The sequence below is a fragment of the Fusarium keratoplasticum genome, chromosome 5 (assembly GCF_025433545.1).
Source record: "Fusarium keratoplasticum isolate Fu6.1 chromosome 5, whole genome shotgun sequence".
Taxonomy (NCBI): Eukaryota; Fungi; Ascomycota; class Sordariomycetes; order Hypocreales; family Nectriaceae; genus Fusarium; species Fusarium keratoplasticum.
In genome coordinates, this window is record NC_070533.1 from 3,693,138 (window position 1) to 3,712,708 (window position 19,571).

Here is a 19,571-nt window from a genome sequence, read left to right on the forward strand (position 1 = left end):
CACAACAAGTTCATGATCTTAGCCCTCTATCTTATCTTATCTTTTCTCTTTTCTCTCCTTACTCATCGGAAGTTCCCCACTGTCCGTCGGCTCCGCATTGCATCAATAACGCCAAGCCACCACCTGCCCGTCCTGCAAACCATCTCCGATGCCATCAACCAACAGTCCCCATAACATGATCGAAAAGGGTGGTAAATGCCGCAAATCGGACGAATTACTCCTCTTCACACGAGATAGCCTATCTCAATCGTTACGCGGCAGTTCCCGAGACCTAGACTTAACTCCATCGGGACAACCCTCTCGCGAGAAAGTTGACAGCTCATGTTTTGAGCGTCCAATCATGGCACTTGACAGCAGTTGGCACCTTGGCCGGCATGTCCAATCATTGCCTCGGCAATGGTGTAACCAACAATGAGAATGGAGACCATGCAAAAAGGACCAGTGAAATGCATCTGTCGCATGTCGGTTATTTCTAATCATTTAGCCGTTGGCGGGATACAAAGCTGTTGCTTCGGCCAACTTTGTCGAGTGAAACCTTGCATGAACACGACAGCTTCTCTAGCCATGTACTCGCTCTGGATCTTGGCGGCGGCCGTCGTCATCTGGCGACTTCATACCGTCTTTAGCCACCTCTCCAAGGTTCCAAAGCAAGTCCCTTGGGCGTACAGATCTAAGTTTACACCGTATCTATTCTCCCAGCTCGATGGCATTCTTAATACCCCGCCAGCTATTAACAAGGGTTATCAAAAGGTAATCCCATCCCGATTGGCTCGCAAGAACTGCTCACTAACCGAATTCACAGTACAGCAAGAATGGCACACTCTGTGCCATCACTTTACCTTTCAGTCGACCTGAGATCCTCATTCCTCGCAACCTCATACGATGGGCGACTTCTCAACCGGACAAGGTGTTGAGTCCGACCCCCATTCAGCATGAAATTGTTGCCGCCAAATATGCCTTTCTCAACTCGTCCGTTGGGAAGGACTTTGCCGTCTACGACGTTCTCCGCGTTCAGATGAACAGACATTTGCCCAAGTTGATTCCGCAGATCATGGGAGAACTGGCCTCTCAGATCGATGAAACGTTCGGACTGGATACGCAGTGGAAGGAGGTGCAGGTGTTTCTTCTCGTGAGAGAGGTGATTTCCAGGGTTACTGCTCGTCTCGTGATGGGCAATACACTATGTGGGCGACCTTTCCTCCTCTAAATCTAGATATTACTGACTTTCAACTACAGGTAACGACAAGGAACTGGTTGACAATCTGTCAAACTTCTCCAGCAGCGTCTTGCCCAGCGCTATAGCAATCTCCCTGTTCCCTCCCTTTATGCACCCTTTCATCTCCCGCCTGACTTCAGTCTTCAACCACATCTACATGCGCAGAGCGCTCAAGACCTTGGGACCATACGTCAAGCAGCGAATCGAGGCGGCCAGGAACGATGTGGCACAAGGACCCAAGAGCCTTCCGCGGGAGGATGTCATGACTTGGCATATTGAAGAAGCTCTACGAAAGAAAGAGCCCGAAGAGGGCTTGGAAGATCGGATCGCCTGTCGTGCTTTTGCAACTGTGTTTGCTGCCCTGGAGTCAACTACCCTCACCATGACACACGCACTATTCAACCTCTGCGCGACCGATGACCCAGAGCAGACTTGGGAGGCCCTGGCAGAAGAGGGGCGTCAAGCTTTCTCATCAGAAGTTGACCAGGCCAGTGTCAATAGCCTCAGACGCGCCGACAGCGCCGTTAAGGAGACTCTTCGGCTTCACACAGCCATCAAGGCTCTCTCAGTACAAGTCATGGCCTCTGGCGGAGTTTCACTTGACGAACATAATCTCAAGCTGCCCCAAGGGTCTCGCGTTAGCGTATCAGCGTGGGGAATACACCACGACGAAGACATTTACCCCAATGCTTACACCTTTGACCCATTTCGCTTCTCACGTCCACACGAGAATGGCACGGTTGTTGACGACAAGAAAGAGGCACATCTATTGGTCTCACCTAGTGAAGACTATCTTCCATTTGGATTTGGAAGACACGCTTGTCCAGGCCGATACTTTGCTGCGGTTGAGACGAAGTTGTTCTTGGCATACATCGCTGTTCATTACGATTTGAAGCAGGTGCACAAGAAGCCTGGGTTTGTCAGTCTTGGGCATCTCCCAACACCACCTATGAAAGGCAAGTTGATGATTCGAAGAAAGAGAAATACGTCTGGGCCTTACAGGGGAGACTCGGCCATGGTGTGAACGTAGCGAGTTCGAGCCTCCGATCAGAAATACTGGAACAATGGACAATCTTTGCATACCTAGCATAGGTTCCATGTAATTATTATGGCTCAACGACAATAAACCATAGCCCCTCTTCTTTTCGTGAATCAAATCTAGTAGTAAAATTCTCAACCTTGCCAACTCCAACAAAGCTAGCGGCCACCAACTGGTTTCGCTTTATATTTCTTCTTTTCTTTCTTAAATATTCTAGCATTTCTTTAACAAACGGCTCAGGGGCCTCTGATAGGATTACGGCTAAGAGAAAAAGCTAATCAGAGAGTTTATTAGTAACTTTCTTTTATCTCAGTTAATCCATTAAGGGTTGGGCTTTAGATATAATTAAAAATATCTGATTAATATATTATAGCATTAGATCTTAATGCTAATATAATAGCTTTTTCTTTTTTACTTTTTTCTTATATATAATAAAAAACTTATACTTAGTTATATTATAAAAGATTAAACCTCTTAAAAGGTATTTAGCTATATAAACCTCTATATAAGAAATAAGAGAAGTATTCCTTTTCGCCTTCTTAAGACTATATCCTCTTAATATAATATCTACTAATATAATACCTATAAGAACTATAATTAATTAGTTATATTAATAATCTTAATAATGCTATCGCTATTGCCGCTATTGCCCCCAACTATAGGGACTAATACCCTCTTCCTCGCCCATTCTCTCCTCTAGAAAAGAGCAATATCGTATGGAATATAGAACGGCTCTGTTTATTAGTGACGAAACCTTTACCTCCTCTTCTATTCGCCTAAGATACTCTTGAACCATCATAGAATCTTACCAGCTAAACATTAGACGATAATTAAGGGCTGTTAAAGAGTGAGACGGCACCGCATGGATTGGGGGACAGAACGACAGTTTTATGCTACCTATGATGTTCCTTCGATGGTCTAAAAGAGATCTCGAATTAGCCACGCTCAAGAACATGAAGAGAAGAGCAAGGCATACATTGAAAGTGTAAGACAGACTTTCATCAATCGTTAAAATACCCCCTGCATTACCGTGGCCTTGCCAATTGGGAGCAGTCCAAAGCGTTGCAACCAGGTGATCGGAGGAATGCTGGTACCCCTTCTCGACGACTCGGTGTCCACGCACGATGAGGCTCATGCCTTCTTTGACCAGGAACCTCTGCACAACGTCCAGTCCGAACGTAAAGGCGACGCCTCTATCGCTCTCACTCCACCCTACAGTGTTGGCGTCATAATCGCTCCATAGTAAGTCGCATAGAAGGCCTATATTTGGGACCTAGCACGCCACGTTAGTACTTGGGCTATCTCACATAGCCAAGAGCTTTATCTTACATCTTTCGGCCGTATAATCCTTCTTATGTCCTCTAGAGTGTTCAAGTCCGGACTCAATCCCCCGTGAACGCAAAACACCTTCTCACCCACAGTCGCAGCCAGTGGCATGTGGTTAAACATGTCCACAAAAGCCTTCCACAGATTTAAATCGTAACGTTGTTTGCATTCGCTGTAGAAACCGTACACGCGGGTTAAGAACGCGGCCTCGTGATTTCCTCGTAGCAGAAAGAAGTTCTCGGGATACTTTATCTTGTACGCGAGAAGAAGGCACATGACCTCAATGGAGTGCCTACCGTAGTCCACGTAGTTACCCAGGAATAGATAGTTCGATTCGGGAGGGAAACCTGTCCTTTCAAACACCTTGAGTAGATCGTAGAACTGCCCATGAATATCGCTGGCGACCTAACGCTGTTAGCTCAAGAAAGAAGTCCGGTTTCAAGGACTCATTTAAGCTGACCGTCATCGGGGCTAACAACTCGAGGAGTATAGGCTGAGAGGTGAAAATATTCCTTCCTTCGCGGCATAGAAACTTAATATCCGACCGGTGAAGGTTGATTTGACTTCCGCGCTCGAGATTTCTAGCTTCAAGCAGCTGTTCTATGATTCTATCCACTCGTTTTATATTGTCAATACGGTCACTTAGTGAGTCAGCCGAAGATTTTCGTTGAAGTGCCACGCTCCGTCTATGTAAGTGACCGTATTTGTCATCAGAAGGGTCCAGCCTCGTTGATGGCCATATAGTATAGGGCAAAGTGTCGACTTCTCCGGTGATGGGCTGGTCGGCCAAAGATCGGCGACCTTCTTCGCTCTCTGTTTGATGTCAGTCATGACCCCTTCGAGTAATTGAGGTTGACCTAGTCTCACCCCCCTGACTACGGCATTGTAGAAAAGAGCCACTATCGTTAGTGCTGGACTCCTCATCCTCATCAGTCGTTTGCGGCAGAACAGATAATGAGACCTCCCGAAGATGAGCGGAGACATGTTTGTAGTAAGCGGGACCAAGTCCATGATAGGTGGCAGAGCAGAAAACACATACGGAAGACCTGGAAGTCGTCGCCGAGTGAGATGACTCGTGCTCTGCCCACATCCCACTGTGATTGAAAAGAATACTGCTGGCCTGACAATCTTCGACAGTACACACGTATGGTTTCAGATCGCGGAAGACATGTCTCCTATGAACAGTTAGTGATTATGTATAAGCGATATGGATGGCGGTAACAGACTTCCACTGTTTCCTGGTCGTGATGTTAGCAAGGCGCAATAGACAGACTGTGCAGTCAAAGCCACCCTCCTGTACATCAGGCATTGGCGGAACACGAGGGCGGCCCTTGCCAATTGAAGAGGCGGCAGTGGAAAAAGAAGCAAAAGTGGCATCCGATATGTTGTCGTCGATATCGGCTGAACCAATTCTTTTTGACAAAGACGCGAGCTGAGCGGACCACCTCGAAGAGGTGGCCATTGCCGACGAGAAGACGGATGTGGAAGGGACAGAAGATTTTGGTGTTTCTGTGATCTGAGGACGTTTTCTGGAGAAGAGACTCTCACTGATGCCATCATTGGCTGGTGTTTCCTTCCCAATGATCTGACGTTGCATCTCGCGGATCTTGACTGCTCGAACAGCATTTGCTTCGGCGAGGCGCTCCACAAGATACTTAGGAAGGGCATCAAAGCGGTCTCGGATCTTGCGGCAGTAAACCAAGGCCGCTTCGCATGAGGTGGTGAAAGACTCATTCGCCCCGGGAAGAGGCTCTTCTGTATCGTCTGTCTGAATATCCAGTGCTGGGTTGTCTAGAGCCGGGGCGAGATCGAGAAGGCAATCAACGTAAGCAGAGACTTCTTCCATGGTCTCTACCAAACCGTAATCTGACGAATCAGATCCTGACGGAGTATCGGGCCTCTCGTGCTGGTCAGAGTCCGACTCTCTGAGCATGGTCTCGACCACTTCCAACAAGGCCCTGAGGTGGTCACAATCATCCAGCTGAACTTGAGACAGCTGACGCGGAAGTTGCAACATTGCTTGGAGCACAGAGCCCCCAAGACGAAGAAGAAGGGCCAGGACTTGGCGATGAAGCTCCTTGGACCGCGACAAGACGTCGTCCAGACGGCCATCTGCGACGCCTACACCCTGGCACCAGAGGAGAAAGCGCTCCAGTTCATTTTGACACACTGGACATGCTTCGTCCTGAATTTCGAAGAGTACCTCCCTGAGCGAGGCTATCGCTCTGCTGATGCTTGTAGAGAGCTTGGCTACGAAACCCACACTGCCTTTGGAGGCAGCAGCGTCGGGGACCCAGCTCTCAATATCCTGACGGCTGAGAAAAGGCGAGGACATGATCAGAGAAGACCACTCAGCCGCATCAATAGGAGGACATAGACAGTGCAGGACTTGAAATGAGCAAATTTGACGACTTTTAGATTGTTAGGTGCGGGGATCTGTGAGGTGATACGCCCCTTTCTTACCAGGCACGACGTGGATTGGATGACAACAAATACCTGCATGAGCGGCTGAAAGAGGGGTTTTGAGTCAGCCTGATTTTCACGAAACTTGAACTCTTCCAATGTGAAGAAAATCCGCCATTGCGAGGACTATCGGTTCTTTCATGGAAAACAGGCCTCCATCATGAGCGGAGTGGAATTAATCGTGGGAGCCGTTCTAGGCTCGATTCCTATCGCGATCGAGATTTACGACCGATCCGACAGAGTCTTTGGCGTCTTCTCCACCTTCAGACAGTACCCGCGAGAGGTTTCCATCCTTGACGCGAGGCTGAGCGTCCAGAGAACCATCTTCCGCAACAACGCCCTGAACCTTCTCACCGCCATCACGAGGGATCAAGAAAGTGTTCTCCAGGTCATTAACCATCCCGCAGCGACGGTTGCCAGGCTGGACTTGGTCATGGCAGGCGTGTACCGGGATCGGATAGATGCCCTACAGGAGTCTTTTGAATCGTGCGCCCAGACCGCCCAGCAGATCCGCGGCAGCGTTCAGGCACTCTTCTCGCAGTATGATGACTTCCGGGCTGAGGTTGGCGAGAAGCGGGATGTGTGTTTCAGTACCAGACAACACACGAATGAGCAGTGACTGATGGTCGAGCAGGATATGAGCACCTCGGAATGGCTGAAGCACGTAAAGACTCGCTTTCGGCTGGCCTTGAACAAACCCAAAATAGAAGAAGCTATCTCAGACCTTCGCGAGCTGAACAGAGACTTCAGCCTCATCACGGATCAGATCATCAAACATCTGCAGCGTGTTTCCAGCGAAGCCAGAGGAAATGAACCTCCAGCCCGCAGGCCAGCCAAGAGCCTCAACATACTGCAACCATATCATCGAGTCCGTTACGCTTCCAAGGCTCTGTATTCAACCCTCCGAGTGCAATGGAATTGCAATACCCACCAGTATCACTCCTTTGATATACGGGTCGTCGATTGTGATTGTGGATACGGGAACGGAAAGGCCAAGGTGGCATCCTCTCGATATGTCACCTGCGAGCTTGCTGTCACACATGACGACTTGTCATCATCCTCGAAGGGGCCCCTATATCTAGAGATCCAACAGAGCTGCGAGTCTGATGACCAGGACGTCGATCAAGGCGTGGGCAATAGCGCGAGCATTCAGCAGCTTACGAAAGTCCTCGAAACTAATGCGGGTCGATCAGAGATGGAAGTTTCCGCCACAAAGGAGTCCAAGGTCCGTAAACTCCTTGGCCGCTTCAAAAAGGAGAAGTTACATGTTCCAGCCTTTGACACAACCGCGCCAATACCTCAGCTACCAACCCTCACGCAATCCCTATCCAACCTTCGCCTCAGCGACCAATCTACCCAACCAAGCAAATCGTCCTCCGCCGATCTATCCCTCATCGACGACGTCTGCAAAATGGCATACGCCAACATCTCAGGTTCTACCAATAGGTCGTTTCTTGGTTCCTGGAGCGGTCCTCACGCTCAGTGGTTCTATGTTCCGGCATCGCTCTCTACAGGAGATGGCGGGTCCAGAGCGCTTTCAGATATCATCAAGTGGATCGCAAAGGAGCCAGTGCTTCGTTCTCTCCCTCGATCAACACTGGTTGAGCTAGCCGGTAACGTGGCCGAGGGCATTATGCAGTTCTACTCCACACCATGGCTGGTTTCAACTGACTTGGGGCGGAATATACGCTACTTCAGCCCCAGTGGATCGAGCTCTACCTCGACCCAACTCAAAGGTCCTTTCTTCATGACACGATTCAAGAACCGGCAGGGAGAGAGTTTGCCGCAGCAGTTAGCAGAAGCATCCTCGGCAGAGAGCATCTCCCTCAGCCGCACAGTTCACTTTTTAGAGGCACGCAACGAGCTGCTATTCAACTTTGGAATCCTGATGCTCGAGATCGGTTTCGCACGACCGTGGCACGAGCTGAAGCAGGCCGTGACAGCAACCCATGGAAAGCTGTCCGACTACAAGATCGCCGAGAAACTGGCGGGCCAGCTGGTCAATCAGCTCGGCTTGACATACCCAAAGATCATTAGGAAGTGTCTTGGGTGCGACTTTGGACTAGGAGAGACGGACATGGACAATGAAGATCTGCAAAGGCGGTTTTTGGAGGACGTGGTTGCAGGGCTACAGCAACTTAAGGACTACATGACGGAGATGAATATCGCACCTTTGGGATAGCATTCTTCTTCCCAGTTCATTTAGTCGGCGCAATTTGCAATGAAGAGCAGAGTGAAACAGTAGATACTTTTATAATCGCACCCATAACAGTTTTGGGCCCCAAGGCGGGCATCCATTTTGACCATATAACCGCCGTTTCCGGTGAGAGCGATCACATCCAACCGACTCTTCGGAACAAAAACGTCGCACCTCCAGCAAATGCCGTCGCCCCTGTAAATACAATCAAAGTGCCGTATCCTGTCCCGTACCCGGCTGCAGCTTGTCCCTGCCATGGCATCCCCTTGATCAAAGCTTCGCTCAACGGCCCTGAGGCGACATTGCCAATGCCACGACCAGCAGAGAGCACACCTAGAACCATGGCCGGGTCGAACGAACTACCACTAGTAGCACGGTCACCACTATCGTTTGAAGGTCCGGCGGTGACCATGCGCATGATGCCAGGCCAGGCAGAGGTGTACGAGCCTGCGAAGAAGCCGTAGATGATGCAGTAGACATACAACACAGGCATGTTGGTCGAGAAGCCCCACAGGAAAAAGGTGCTCAGAGTCGCGCCGGCTGCAGAAATCATGAAGCAGTCGGTGACGTGTAGACGGTCGGTCAGAGCTCCCATGGCGACGCAGCCAAAGACCGAGGCGACGTTGATGAGCAAGACGGTCAAAGCCGAGGGGAATGTGCCAGCATCCAGTGTGGCTCTGGCATATGAGGGGAGGTAGATACCAGGCAGGAAAAAGCCAAGCGCCTGAGCCACATTGGCAAATTGATGGAACATGAAGTTTCGGCTCAATGCAAAGCTCAGCTTGAGAGGGTTGATATGTTTCGTGGCCGAATGAGGGAGGCGAGGCTTGATGAAGAATGCAAGCGGCAGGGTCAAGATGAACAGAGCCAGGGACCAAATCCTAAGAGTGGTACGGAAGCCATATTTGTGCAGGAAATGTTCAAACAACAACGGCAGAGCAAACCCAGCGAGTCCTGTACCCGACCACATGACGCCAAAGGCAAAGCCCTTGCGCTTGGCGAACCACTCATCCATGTACAGGATGCATGGGCAGTACGAGATTGAGCCGCCAATGGCATATAGAACTCCTTGGGTGAGGATGAGGTGTGTCGTGTTCTGGGAGAAGGAGCTCAAGGCCAGGGCGATGCACATGATGAAGAGGCCGATAACCGGAGACCAGCGACTGTACTGGGGGAAGAGTCTCTGGATGCCCATGACGAAGGGGATGCCGAGATACATGATTCCCTAGGGATGTTAGGTTGAGAGATACTTATGCAAAGGGCATTGGCTTACCATGGCGCAAGTACCGATGACGGCGATGGCAGACGACCCTTTGAAGGGAGCATTGGTACTGTAGTAGTCCTGGAAGACACCAAATGCAAATGGGAAGCCTTTGACAGTCAGTGATGGAAGCCAATTGAGGTGTGTGTGTGGTTATCTTACCCCAGGTTAAAGCCTCAACCATGAATGAGGCTGCCAGGAAGAGCCATGCTTCCTTGCCCCGATCAACCGGCGGCAGTGACTGGAACTCGGTTCCACCAGTGAGAGCTTCACCCTGCGAAGTGGAAGATCCGTACCCGTCCTCACGGGCCGTCTCCTGGACAGGCTGAAGTTCAACTGAAGTTTGACTCATGATGCTAATTGAAGAAAACTCAATTGCCTTGATGTGGTCAAGTGAGCTTTCGCTCTTCTTTTAAATCTCGACATTCTTTTTACGTCGCTTTTAACCTTCAGCCTCTTGTCGTTTTTGCCCGACGTCGGACTCCACCGCGCGCGCCCTTGGTCTGACATTTGACAAGTGGAGAAGGGCGGTGGTACATGAGAAATGCTGCCGAGATGAACTACAGACGTTGTATTACGTAGCTAATGCTGTGTAGATCTAGGATTAACGGTCAAAGGCTTCAATCAGGGGCATCCACTCAATTAAGTAGAGCACAGCCTTTTGTTAGCTCAAGGATGAGAGGGCAAGGACGGGGGGATGCACGCATCATCAAGTCAATTTCACCCCCACTATTAGAGAATTTGAACAGGGGAAATGACAAGCCATGAAGCCGATGAATAAGCAGAAGCAGTAAGAACCCGAGGTTTCTTGGCTTGCGTGTCTTGGCAAATCCTCTCCACCCTTGCATGTTCAACCTCGCCGACTTGCGTCACCATCAACAGAGATCTCATCGTCCTTTGCGGCTCTGCATGTGCCGCACCCATCGTCAGTCGTCATGAGTGAATCAGCTGAGAACCCGAGTCCGCTTCCTCGCCGGACTCGCATCGCCTGTAAAGCCTGCCACGCCCGGCGGGTGAAATGCGACGCCGGTGACGGTCAGCCGTGTTGGCATTGCCGGACCCGGAACACGACGTGCGAGCTGATAGAGTCGAGACGCGGCAAGTATGTAGACCAGACATTAAATATTTGCGACGTGCTCAAGCTGATACCTGGGCCAGATATACACGGCAGAGTCGTGGTCAAGCAAAAGACCGTCGTGTTTCTCGCCGGCTCCGAGAAACCCGAGAGCCGTCCACCGATGTGGTCCAATCTTCCCCTGACATTGCTCTCAACACACCAAACAGCATCTCCAGTTCAAATGGTCAAGACGCGCCACAACCCCAAGACGAAGACACCAACGCCGGTTTCCCACAACCCAATCTCTCTCAGCAACCTCAAACTCAAACAAATGTCCGATCATATTGTCTTGGTGATTCCAACAGTTTATCCTACATCATTGAGATGATATGCAGTCCCAGGGGTGGAGTCGCCGAGCCTGTCAAGGTGCACTACCCTATTCCCGCCTCCATCGCCGACCGCGCAGTGCTTCCAAACAGGCCACAAGTGGAGGTCACCAGTTTACGAGATGCTCTAATAATGCCGCCGCGAAATATAGCCGATCGATTGATCTCTGCATTTTTCAACATTATGCATCCCGCATTTCCCGTCTTGAACCGGCGCCTCTTTATCGAGCAGTACAAGCTGGGGCAAGCATCTCCACTGCTTCTTCAGGCCGTCTTCCTCATCGCGGTCACCCTCTGCGACGACAACCTGATCCAAGATGCGGGATTCACGGACCGTGCAACTGCAAGAAAGACATACTATCTCCGTGCGAAGACCCTATATGATGTCGACCATGAGACGGATCGTAGTAATATCGCTTCCGCGTTGTCACTTATGGGGTTCTGGTGGAATGGGCCGGACGATCAAAAAGACTCATGGTATTGGTTGGGCTGCGCGACAACTTTTGCTCAATCCATCAACATGCATCGCTCGTAAGTCAACTTCTCTCGTGTCGCGTATATGCTAACGTGGTTCCAGTATGGCCCGGTCGGAGTTTAGTGAAGAGACGCGATCGCTCTGGAGACGAATATGGTGGTCGATTTATGTACGCCACTGCTGACCTGCTTGAATGCTTTACGAACTAACATGACCAGTCTCGGGATCGGCATACTGCTGCCTGCCTAGGGCGGCCATGTCGTATTCGAGATGAAGACTGCGATATTGAGCCTCTCACTGAAGACGACCTTCGCTTTGACGAGTGTTACAATGAGGAGCTGATACCAGCTCAAAAAGATTACCACATTTCTTATTTCATAGAAATGAGTAACCTAGCAGTGATACGTGAGTATGAGGATAAGAATCCAAGTTTCTATAACTGACCATGATCACCAGTCGGCGACATCGTCATCGGCGAGTTCAGCCCTCGCCGCCCAGCGTTAGAATGTTACAAAGCCGAAAATCTCGTCAAAAGACTCGAGCAGTGGCATTCCCAGCTACCAGAATGTCTCCGAGAAATGCCTCCTGATGAGTCCCTAGGCGCATCGTTCTGGGCCAGCAACCTACAAATGGCGTATCAGTACGTTTCGAAACGGGCCTTGAGCTGCCCCGTCTAACATTGGCGTAGGAATTACTACATCCTTCTTTTCCGCCCTAAAGTAATTGAGAACCTGTCGCCAGAAGAGGCTGAGAGAGACGTCCGGGCGCGAATGGCAGCCGACTCCATCACCCGTATGGCTGAGGACATGCTAGCCTCTGGTACCATCCGATATGGGCAGATGCATCTGTAAGACCAAGCCCTCCCCCAATCCCGACTCTATTTGTTAATCCTTCAGTGTTCCTGCCGTGTTTGGAGCCCTCTCCATTCACACAATCGTCATCTGTCGAAAAGACCCAATACGCAGACAATTAGCAGGCAACAAGTCAAGACAGTGCATACTTGCATTGAGCGAGCTCGCAAAACCATGGCCAGTGGGACTCTGGATCATGAGGTTCTTCGTCAATCTCTTTAGGAGACTCACAGGACAGGACTCCGCCGTTTCCGGAGGAGCAATTGTCAACGTTACCTCTCGGATCGGGAACAGCGACGCGGAATCTCGAGGAAATCAGCTCAGCGATAACATGACCACCTCAAGTAGACCCGAGGGAGCCGAGCCGATCATGCCAACGGCCATGAACAATAGGGCACAGTCTCGGGATCAGCAAATAGTCGATTTCATGCCACAAGTTACTGATCCGCTAGCCTGTGACTCTTTTTGGGCTGGGTGTCTTGATAACTCGATCGATGTTGACTTGCTTCTACAGCATGGTCTCGGTCCCTTGCTTCCTGCACCTTTTGGAGTTGCACCCCCAGATACCATGGGCTTGTAGAGCGGCCGTGGTTATAATTATGCAACCCCGGCTCTCAAGGACGGGCCGCGACAATTAGGTTGATAACTTCACCATGGGGAACGGGAATCGGGCCTTGGGTCGCCAACCGGCTTTCGATGTTAGATGATTCCCAAGATTCTTGTTGAAATAGTGCAATATGTCTAATATTAGTCTATAAAACCACTTTTTGTTCAGCCATCTAACGCATTACCGCCTCAATGTTCCACGCGAACGTCTTGTTTGTGTTCCAACCATCTTGGAAACACCGGATCAAGACATCAGCGCCCAGTCTATGCATTTTGTGTATATCCCCAGACCATCTACCCACTCGATTACACGTCATTCCATTGCATTGTTCGTGTAGATTATAGCGTCTCAACAGCAAACTTGCTCTTTGCCCGTAGAGCCTTGCCGTGCTTGAAGAACAGGTATGGGAAGGGTGCCATGGCAACAGTCAAGAAGGCTAGCAAGCTTGAAGCCCACTGAAATCCGAGTTTCTCGTACATTTGAATGCCGAAGAGGGGAAACGCAGCTAGCTAGAAGTTAGCAGACTTAATAATGAGAAAGTGGTGTTCTGAAGACATACCAGCGAAGGAACATCGCGCAAAGCTGTTGGCGGCAAGGGCAGAGGCGGCGTACTTTGGATAGGCGTCGACCTTTACATCAAGGTTAGTGTCAAATGTCATTCGAATAGGTGGGTTAGACAGAGGGCCAAACTTACCAGAAAGGTAAAGATTCCTGTGAAGACAAGCAATGTTCTGCGTAGACCCCAAGGTTAGTGAAATCTCTCAACGCGACGGTGGATAGACTGGGGACTCAACTCACCCGCAACCAAATACAGCGGAGCCAATGATGGGCACGATCCAGTGAATGCTAGAGTACGTCGTCCAAGCGAACCAAAACAGACCACAGGGGATGAGTATAGCACCCAAGATGGCAGGGGGTAGTCGAAACTCGGGCTCGCTGCCTCCAATCTGTCCTGTCTCCTTCTCGTGTTGCTTCAAAAGTTTGGCACGGATGTTGGCCCAGATTGGGGTGCTGCCGGCTGCAATAAGAAGCCCAACCATGATACCAAGCCAGGTAAGACCGGCCTGCCAGAGGTTCATGCCATAGTTTGTTCGGAATACCAAGGGGAAGGCGCCGAAGAATAGGTAGAGGATACCGAGCAGGATGGCAGAGTAGAGGTCCAGGCAGAGACACATCGGTTCGAGGAAAAGTAGCTGGAAGGGTCGTAGGAGGGACAGCTTGAGTGTTGTCCTGATGGATTTTGTTGTGTTTTCCATAGGTGCACGGTAGGCATCATTTCCGGTTTCTTTTCTCAACTTTCGAGCCTTTGCTCGCAATAGAATAGGATGGTATGTCTCGGGCGCAAAGAAGATGATGGACAGCATGAGGACAACAGCCCAAATAATCATCACGTACCAGGTCCATCTCCAGTCCGTGTTGTAGTTGATGAAGCCACCAATGGCAGGGCCAATAGCAGGCCCGATGAAGGGTGCCAGTGAGACCAGACTCATGGGCTTCTGGATCTCACTGCGAAGGAAAACGTCTCCCACAGTTCCTCCAGCAACGGACAGAAACGTGCTGCCCGCAAAACCAGCAAAGAATCGAACGATGATCATGGTCTCGATGTTTTGAGCAACGGCTGAAGGGATGGTCCAAATGGTGAACATGGCCCAGGACACAAGGTAAATAGGTCGTCGTCCATAGTACTCGCTCAGTGGACTCGTCAGCAGAGGACCAAGGGCAATTCCCATGACAAAGGTTGAAAGACCAAGCGTAGCGACAATTTTGGAAACGTGAAACTCGGCATTCATCTGGGCGTATGTTGCCGTGTAAATTGAGCTGGCGCATGTCCTTGATGAAATGTTAGTCAACGTCTAACCATGTCTTGGAGTACTTACACGCAAAGACTCGAAGTACACACAATTGTGACGATAACCCACTTGTGAAACACGGACATGTTTCTCGGGTTCATTGGATCCTTTTCTCCATCCCAAGAGACTTCAAAAGAGGTGCAATCAGGGCCAGAGTCATCCCCATCGCCGGCTTCAGTGGTCTCTTCACTAAAGTCGGCTGGGGTTCCGTTTTCAAGACCGCTTGGGTCATCGTCTGATTTTGTCGGATTTCTGAACATGGCGTGTGAAGGCTGATCTGGTTCGATTGAATGGTGGTGTTTTTCGTCTCCGTATTGCGGTGACTCCCCTTGCCCACCCAGGGCAGGCTTTTCTTGAGTGGTCATCTTGGTGCTGGCTGGATCCAACGTGCTGAGAATAACGCAAACGGTTGACCACAGAACGAATTGACTCGAGTATCGAAATTATCCTCTCCCTGGCTCCAGGCCGGCCCAAATAAGTATATATCTCGCCCTCGGCGTTCGTCGAAGAACGAGAGGAAGGATTTGTAATAGAGTCGTCCACGGTGATTATCTTCTCTTTTCGGAGATAGCGCGGGGGCAAAGGCGAAGCGAAAAAGCCGAGGCGTCTTGGGCAAAGGATCCATATGACGTGCTGGAAATGGAATCGACCAGGATCTTTTAAATGATGATTTGTCAGGATTTGGGACATTTCAAGATACGGATTGACTTGAAGGTGTGTTGAGTGCAAACACAGCTGGACAAGATGTGACTGGGAAGTGTACGATGGTCGAGTACTGTCTATCATTGAACCGACCAAATGGCACAGCTTGAATCCCCGTAGACTCGAGAGCTGACAGCCATGAGCTCGAGTTTCCTGGGCATTACAATCGAGTCTTTCGCGGTCCAATTCCGCGATTGTGGATATTTCTTGACAAGTTCCAGGCCCTTGCAAAAGACGATACCAGCGATACCGCCGAGCCCCAGGGCCTTTGCACACGGCAATTTGCCTCGGAAAAGGAATTGACGGTCTGTACATTCGACGAAATACCATCATCGTACCGCCGAGCAGTAATTATCTCGATCTCACGTGTCGCTGCTGAAGGAACCGCGTCGGACTTAGGGAACGCGAGGTTTTCGCACCCACATGGAGGCGGCTCCTTCTGGTTAGACCGTGCAGGGGGCACTCAAGACGCCGAGGTGACTTGTGGTGATGGACAAGAGTGGAGTGGGAATTGACTCACTTCACCGAAGAAGTGGGTGATAACTGATAACAAATTCTTGCTGGAGAGTGCTTCAGACATTTTCCATGTGCTTCCGCGGTCTAATTGTTCTATTAATATCCCCTATCGACTGTCCGGCTGGTTCAATTGAGCGCCTTGAAGAACTGCGGCAACACATCTCCCAGTTGTTCCAAATTCCGAATACAATACTGCCCAGCAGGTTCAGATGGCTCTGATAAGCCCTTTTCTAAGTAATGGATAGCTATCCAGCCAGCCTTTTGCGCTCCAGAACAGTTGCTATACGAATCATCTGGACACCGGGTCAGCGGCGCTCCCACAAGTTGCACACCGTGCTCACCGATGAAATAGCAATTCTCAACCTCTGATACGCCTGCTTCCTTCATGGCTTTTCGAAACATGTCCTCATGTGGCTTACAGACAAGCGGGACTTGCCCGTAGTCACAATAAGTCAGCCCTTCAAAGAGGTCATCAACCCCCAGTAACCGAACAACACGCGTGGCATGGTTGATGTATGCATTCGTTAGAAGCCACAGTTTAACCTTCGAGGTATCGATGTTTTCGAGAAACTGTCGTAGTAGCGGGTCTGGCTTGATCAAGTCCTCCAGCGGAAGAGCGTCGTCGACCTGGGCGTTGTAGTCTAGAGGATCGATCTGGTGATGACGCACCAGGCCTTGGAGTGCTTGGCCGTACTGCCGGGAGTATTCTTTTTGGAGTCGGGCGGCTTCGTCCTTAGGAAGACTGAGATGTTTCTCGAAGTAGGCGTTCATCAGGGCCGGTAACAAGTCTTGTACCCCAAGATCTACGGACGGGGGTCAGTAGGCGGGGACGAGTTGTGTATGAGATAATAACTTGCCTCGAGAGTATAAGCAATTATCAATATCACTATAACTGTCAGAAGAGGCTGTTAGATGAACCGGCAGGTGCTCACAAGAACAAGACATGTTTTTGGCCGTCTGCCAAGGCTGACCCATCTCCTTCGCCCATGTCAACAAAACTATAGAGTGGAATAAGACTAGGATGACCTATCAAACCAATGGCTTTCCCTGGAGGAGCCAGTATCCAGAGAGTCGGTGAAGTTTATCCCTCGTCTGGCTTGTAGGAGCTAAGATTCCCCTCGAACCCCCGCACATAGATCCCCGCTCTTTCGAACAAGAGGAAGATGTCATGTGAGTTCATCATAACAATTACAATAGGAGCGAGTCTCCTTTAGCGCCAAACTGCTTCTTATATCTAGTGGAGGGGATCAGATAACTGACGGACGTGTTACGAATATCTTTGTGAAACTCAAGTTCTTGGATCGAGCTCCGGTATCACTATGTACAATGCATCTTTTTATGTCTAGAGTGAGGCGACCGTTAAGACTATCGGTTCCATTGGACTTATATTGAATGTCAGAAACGATGAGCGAAGAAGATATACAGTAAGCCCCAAGTCGACTAGCAGTACACTGCCCACGGCGGGTGATCTCAGGTTCCAAAGTAAAAAGGGTATCAAAGTTTACTGGGTCAGTCAAGATATTAGTGCCACAAAGCTTTAACGATTGGTAGAAGAGCTAGTTAGAGAGTTCGATGGCTGTGCCGTCAGCTCAGTCATGAAACAGTGTTGGCCTTCACTACCCCACACCACCACCTTGACCTCGTCACTCATAAGACTCCTCAGATGCAATCAGGCAATCGGGTGACTGGCATTGCGAGCTATCCATTTCAATACCCTTTGCCTCCTGTATGAGGTTTCATCCCATTTGGGTCCGTGGTAGTGTACAATTGTCCATCTGACAAGTGACTACTCCGACCAAGCCAGAAATGGGTAAGCTGTTGCGAGGAACCAACAACCGACCCAGCAGGGGGCCATCAGACGAACGGTTCACAGACAATAGCCCCGGAGATTTAAGACAGTACCCACTAAACCGTGCACCTTCAACTTGGCGCTGTCCTCGCTGCGCCCGTCCATCGTGCCAGTGCTATGCTTAGAGATGACATGGAGCAATAGTAAGAAACCTTGATCAGACCACCTCGGGTTCCTTTGCTCCGTGGCCACGATTCACTTGCTCAGAAAGGACATAATTATCCCAAATACTGCCCCAGGTGAAGAAGAAGTTGACGTGGAGAGGTTTCAACGGATAAGTCGGCCGAATGGCACAGCATTGAATACGCACCCGACTTGGGGAGTTGATGCGAATTACCCAATCAAGGTATATTTGGCGCTATTGCTGGGATCTCTAACGCATGGTGGTAAGCCACCATGCGCTGTCGCCACCAATCACAGGCGTACTATGTAAGCTGACAGACGTAAATCACTGTTGGTGCAAATAGAAGCGCCGATTGTATCCTTTTTTGCGAGATGTTAAACAAGTACAAAAGGGCTAGAGAGCCCAAGACTTGGTGATAAACTTGGACTAGGCAATCAACTTCCAGACACAATGGACAGCACCAATACCACCTCCACTGGCTCTGAGTGGCCTCTTTTCAACAAGTACAATGAGTTCCCTCTCGACCACATCTACACCTTTTGCATCTTTGCCTACTGGGTGCCTCACATGTTTCGCATGATGAAGTCCAAAGGCTACGCAAAGGCACACCACTACCACCGTTCCCTCCTTATTGTCCACGTTATCGTCTCGATGGTCGAAGTCGTCCTCTTCCACGCCAAGTCGTGGCACCTCGGCCACGATCCGAAAGCGAATAACTTTGACCTTTTCCTCTGTGTCGTACAAACTATTACAAGTCTCGTCATGACAGAGAGGATGCGGTTCATACCCAAGTTGACTCTCGAGTTGAGCCGTGGGTCGTTCCAGAGCATGGCCTTTATGCGTGTACTTGCTTCAGGTCTTGCTGTGTACTTGGAATCGACGGAGTGGCATCGGGCAAGCATCAAGACGCTTGTTAGCTTCGTCTGGGTGCGATTCCTCCTGAAGTGGTCTAGCAAATTCGCCGGTATAGATACCCGCGAGCAAGCATACTCGCTCAGCTTGATTAGCGGTATTCTCATGGGTATATACGAAGGAACCTATCCCCATGGTATCGCCATCTACATGGGCACAACGCTTTCGCTGTTGGCCTTTGATCGCTGGGCATCCAAGTTTGACAAGTGAGTATATGGCAAGAATCTATCGAGATTAATTGTTGCTAACAGATACAGCCCCGTTATTGACTCGTTGAGATTCGTCGGATTGGTGAGCCATCGGGTTGAGAGGCCAAGTCAGGAGCCCGAGAAGCCGTTGAAGAAGGTTGATTGATGTGTTGGGTTCGGGCGAGACACCTTTCCTAAGAAATCTGGCTGGGATGAAGTACTTTGAAATGACAAAATTACTAAAGATTTAAGGATCCTTCTCGTAGTGAACATGTCCTTCAATTTCAACTGCACCATGTCAACTTGGCATGTGATGGTGATAGGTCGCTCCGGCACAGACAGGGTACACACCCTGAGAATGCTACCCTTAAACCGTCGGACAGCGGGCTCCTAATTGACTCCTTGTGGAATCTTGGGGAAGAACTTGAAGGCACCCGCTTAGGCGGCCGCGAGTCGAAGCCCGTGAGCACCGCGGTAACATTGGCCCTGCTTGTTGCTGACGCGCCATGTCTGAAACGGGCAAAACCTGCTGACAGGGTCGCGCGACACGAC

General features: G+C 50.1%; 6 protein-coding genes and 2 pseudogenes across 8 annotated transcripts, besides 2 other annotated features; 4 read left to right on the forward strand and 4 right to left on the reverse strand.

Moving 5' to 3' along the window:
- Positions 1–564: 564 nt before the first annotated feature.
- NCS57_00780300 (uncharacterized protein) lies at positions 565–2,240 on the forward strand (the record flags this gene model as incomplete). The annotated part of the gene is made up of 3 exons (XM_053057644.1): positions 565–750; positions 803–1,184; positions 1,237–2,240. 3 exons carry the CDS (start codon positions 565–567, stop codon positions 2,238–2,240), a joined length of 1,572 nt encoding a protein of 523 aa, XP_052913839.1.
- An 826-nt stretch (positions 2,241–3,066) lies between these two features.
- On the reverse strand, positions 3,067–5,916 carry NCS57_00780400 (annotated as a pseudogene). Its single transcript has 5 exons — positions 4,808–5,916; positions 4,449–4,756; positions 4,042–4,394; positions 3,585–3,986; positions 3,067–3,528 (listed from the first exon to the last, which is right to left on the reverse strand).
- Positions 3,067–5,916: a sequence feature.
- Positions 5,917–6,204: 288 nt separating this feature from the next.
- NCS57_00780500 (uncharacterized protein) lies at positions 6,205–8,226 on the forward strand (the record flags this gene model as incomplete). The annotated part of the gene is made up of 2 exons (XM_053057645.1): positions 6,205–6,624; positions 6,679–8,226. 2 exons carry the CDS (start codon positions 6,205–6,207, stop codon positions 8,224–8,226), a joined length of 1,968 nt encoding a protein of 655 aa, XP_052913840.1.
- A 151-nt stretch (positions 8,227–8,377) lies between these two features.
- On the reverse strand, positions 8,378–9,854 carry NCS57_00780600 (uncharacterized protein; the record flags this gene model as incomplete). Its single annotated transcript, XM_053057646.1, has 3 exons — positions 8,378–9,466; positions 9,515–9,612; positions 9,665–9,854. 3 exons carry the CDS (start codon positions 9,852–9,854, stop codon positions 8,378–8,380), a joined length of 1,377 nt encoding a protein of 458 aa, XP_052913841.1.
- A 532-nt stretch (positions 9,855–10,386) lies between these two features.
- On the forward strand, positions 10,387–12,851 carry NCS57_00780700 (annotated as a pseudogene). Its single transcript has 7 exons — positions 10,387–10,604; positions 10,661–11,476; positions 11,523–11,589; positions 11,639–11,825; positions 11,877–12,060; positions 12,109–12,267; positions 12,317–12,851.
- Positions 10,387–12,851: a sequence feature.
- A 365-nt stretch (positions 12,852–13,216) lies between these two features.
- On the reverse strand, positions 13,217–15,093 carry NCS57_00780800 (MFS domain-containing protein; the record flags this gene model as incomplete). The annotated part of the gene is made up of 5 exons (XM_053057647.1): positions 13,217–13,383; positions 13,438–13,507; positions 13,573–13,609; positions 13,677–14,708; positions 14,756–15,093. 5 exons carry the CDS (start codon positions 15,091–15,093, stop codon positions 13,217–13,219), a joined length of 1,644 nt encoding a protein of 547 aa, XP_052913842.1.
- Positions 15,094–16,072: 979 nt separating this feature from the next.
- On the reverse strand, positions 16,073–16,717 carry NCS57_00780900 (uncharacterized protein; the record flags this gene model as incomplete). Its single annotated transcript, XM_053057648.1, has 2 exons — positions 16,073–16,239; positions 16,288–16,717. The coding sequence occupies 2 exons, from the start codon at positions 16,715–16,717 to the stop codon at positions 16,073–16,075; spliced, it is 597 nt and encodes a 198-aa protein (XP_052913843.1).
- Positions 16,718–18,369: 1,652 nt separating this feature from the next.
- Positions 18,370–19,185, forward strand: NCS57_00781000 (uncharacterized protein; the record flags this gene model as incomplete). Its single annotated transcript, XM_053057649.1, has 2 exons — positions 18,370–19,037; positions 19,089–19,185. The coding sequence occupies 2 exons, from the start codon at positions 18,370–18,372 to the stop codon at positions 19,183–19,185; spliced, it is 765 nt and encodes a 254-aa protein (XP_052913844.1).
- Positions 19,186–19,571: the final 386 nt, after the last annotated feature.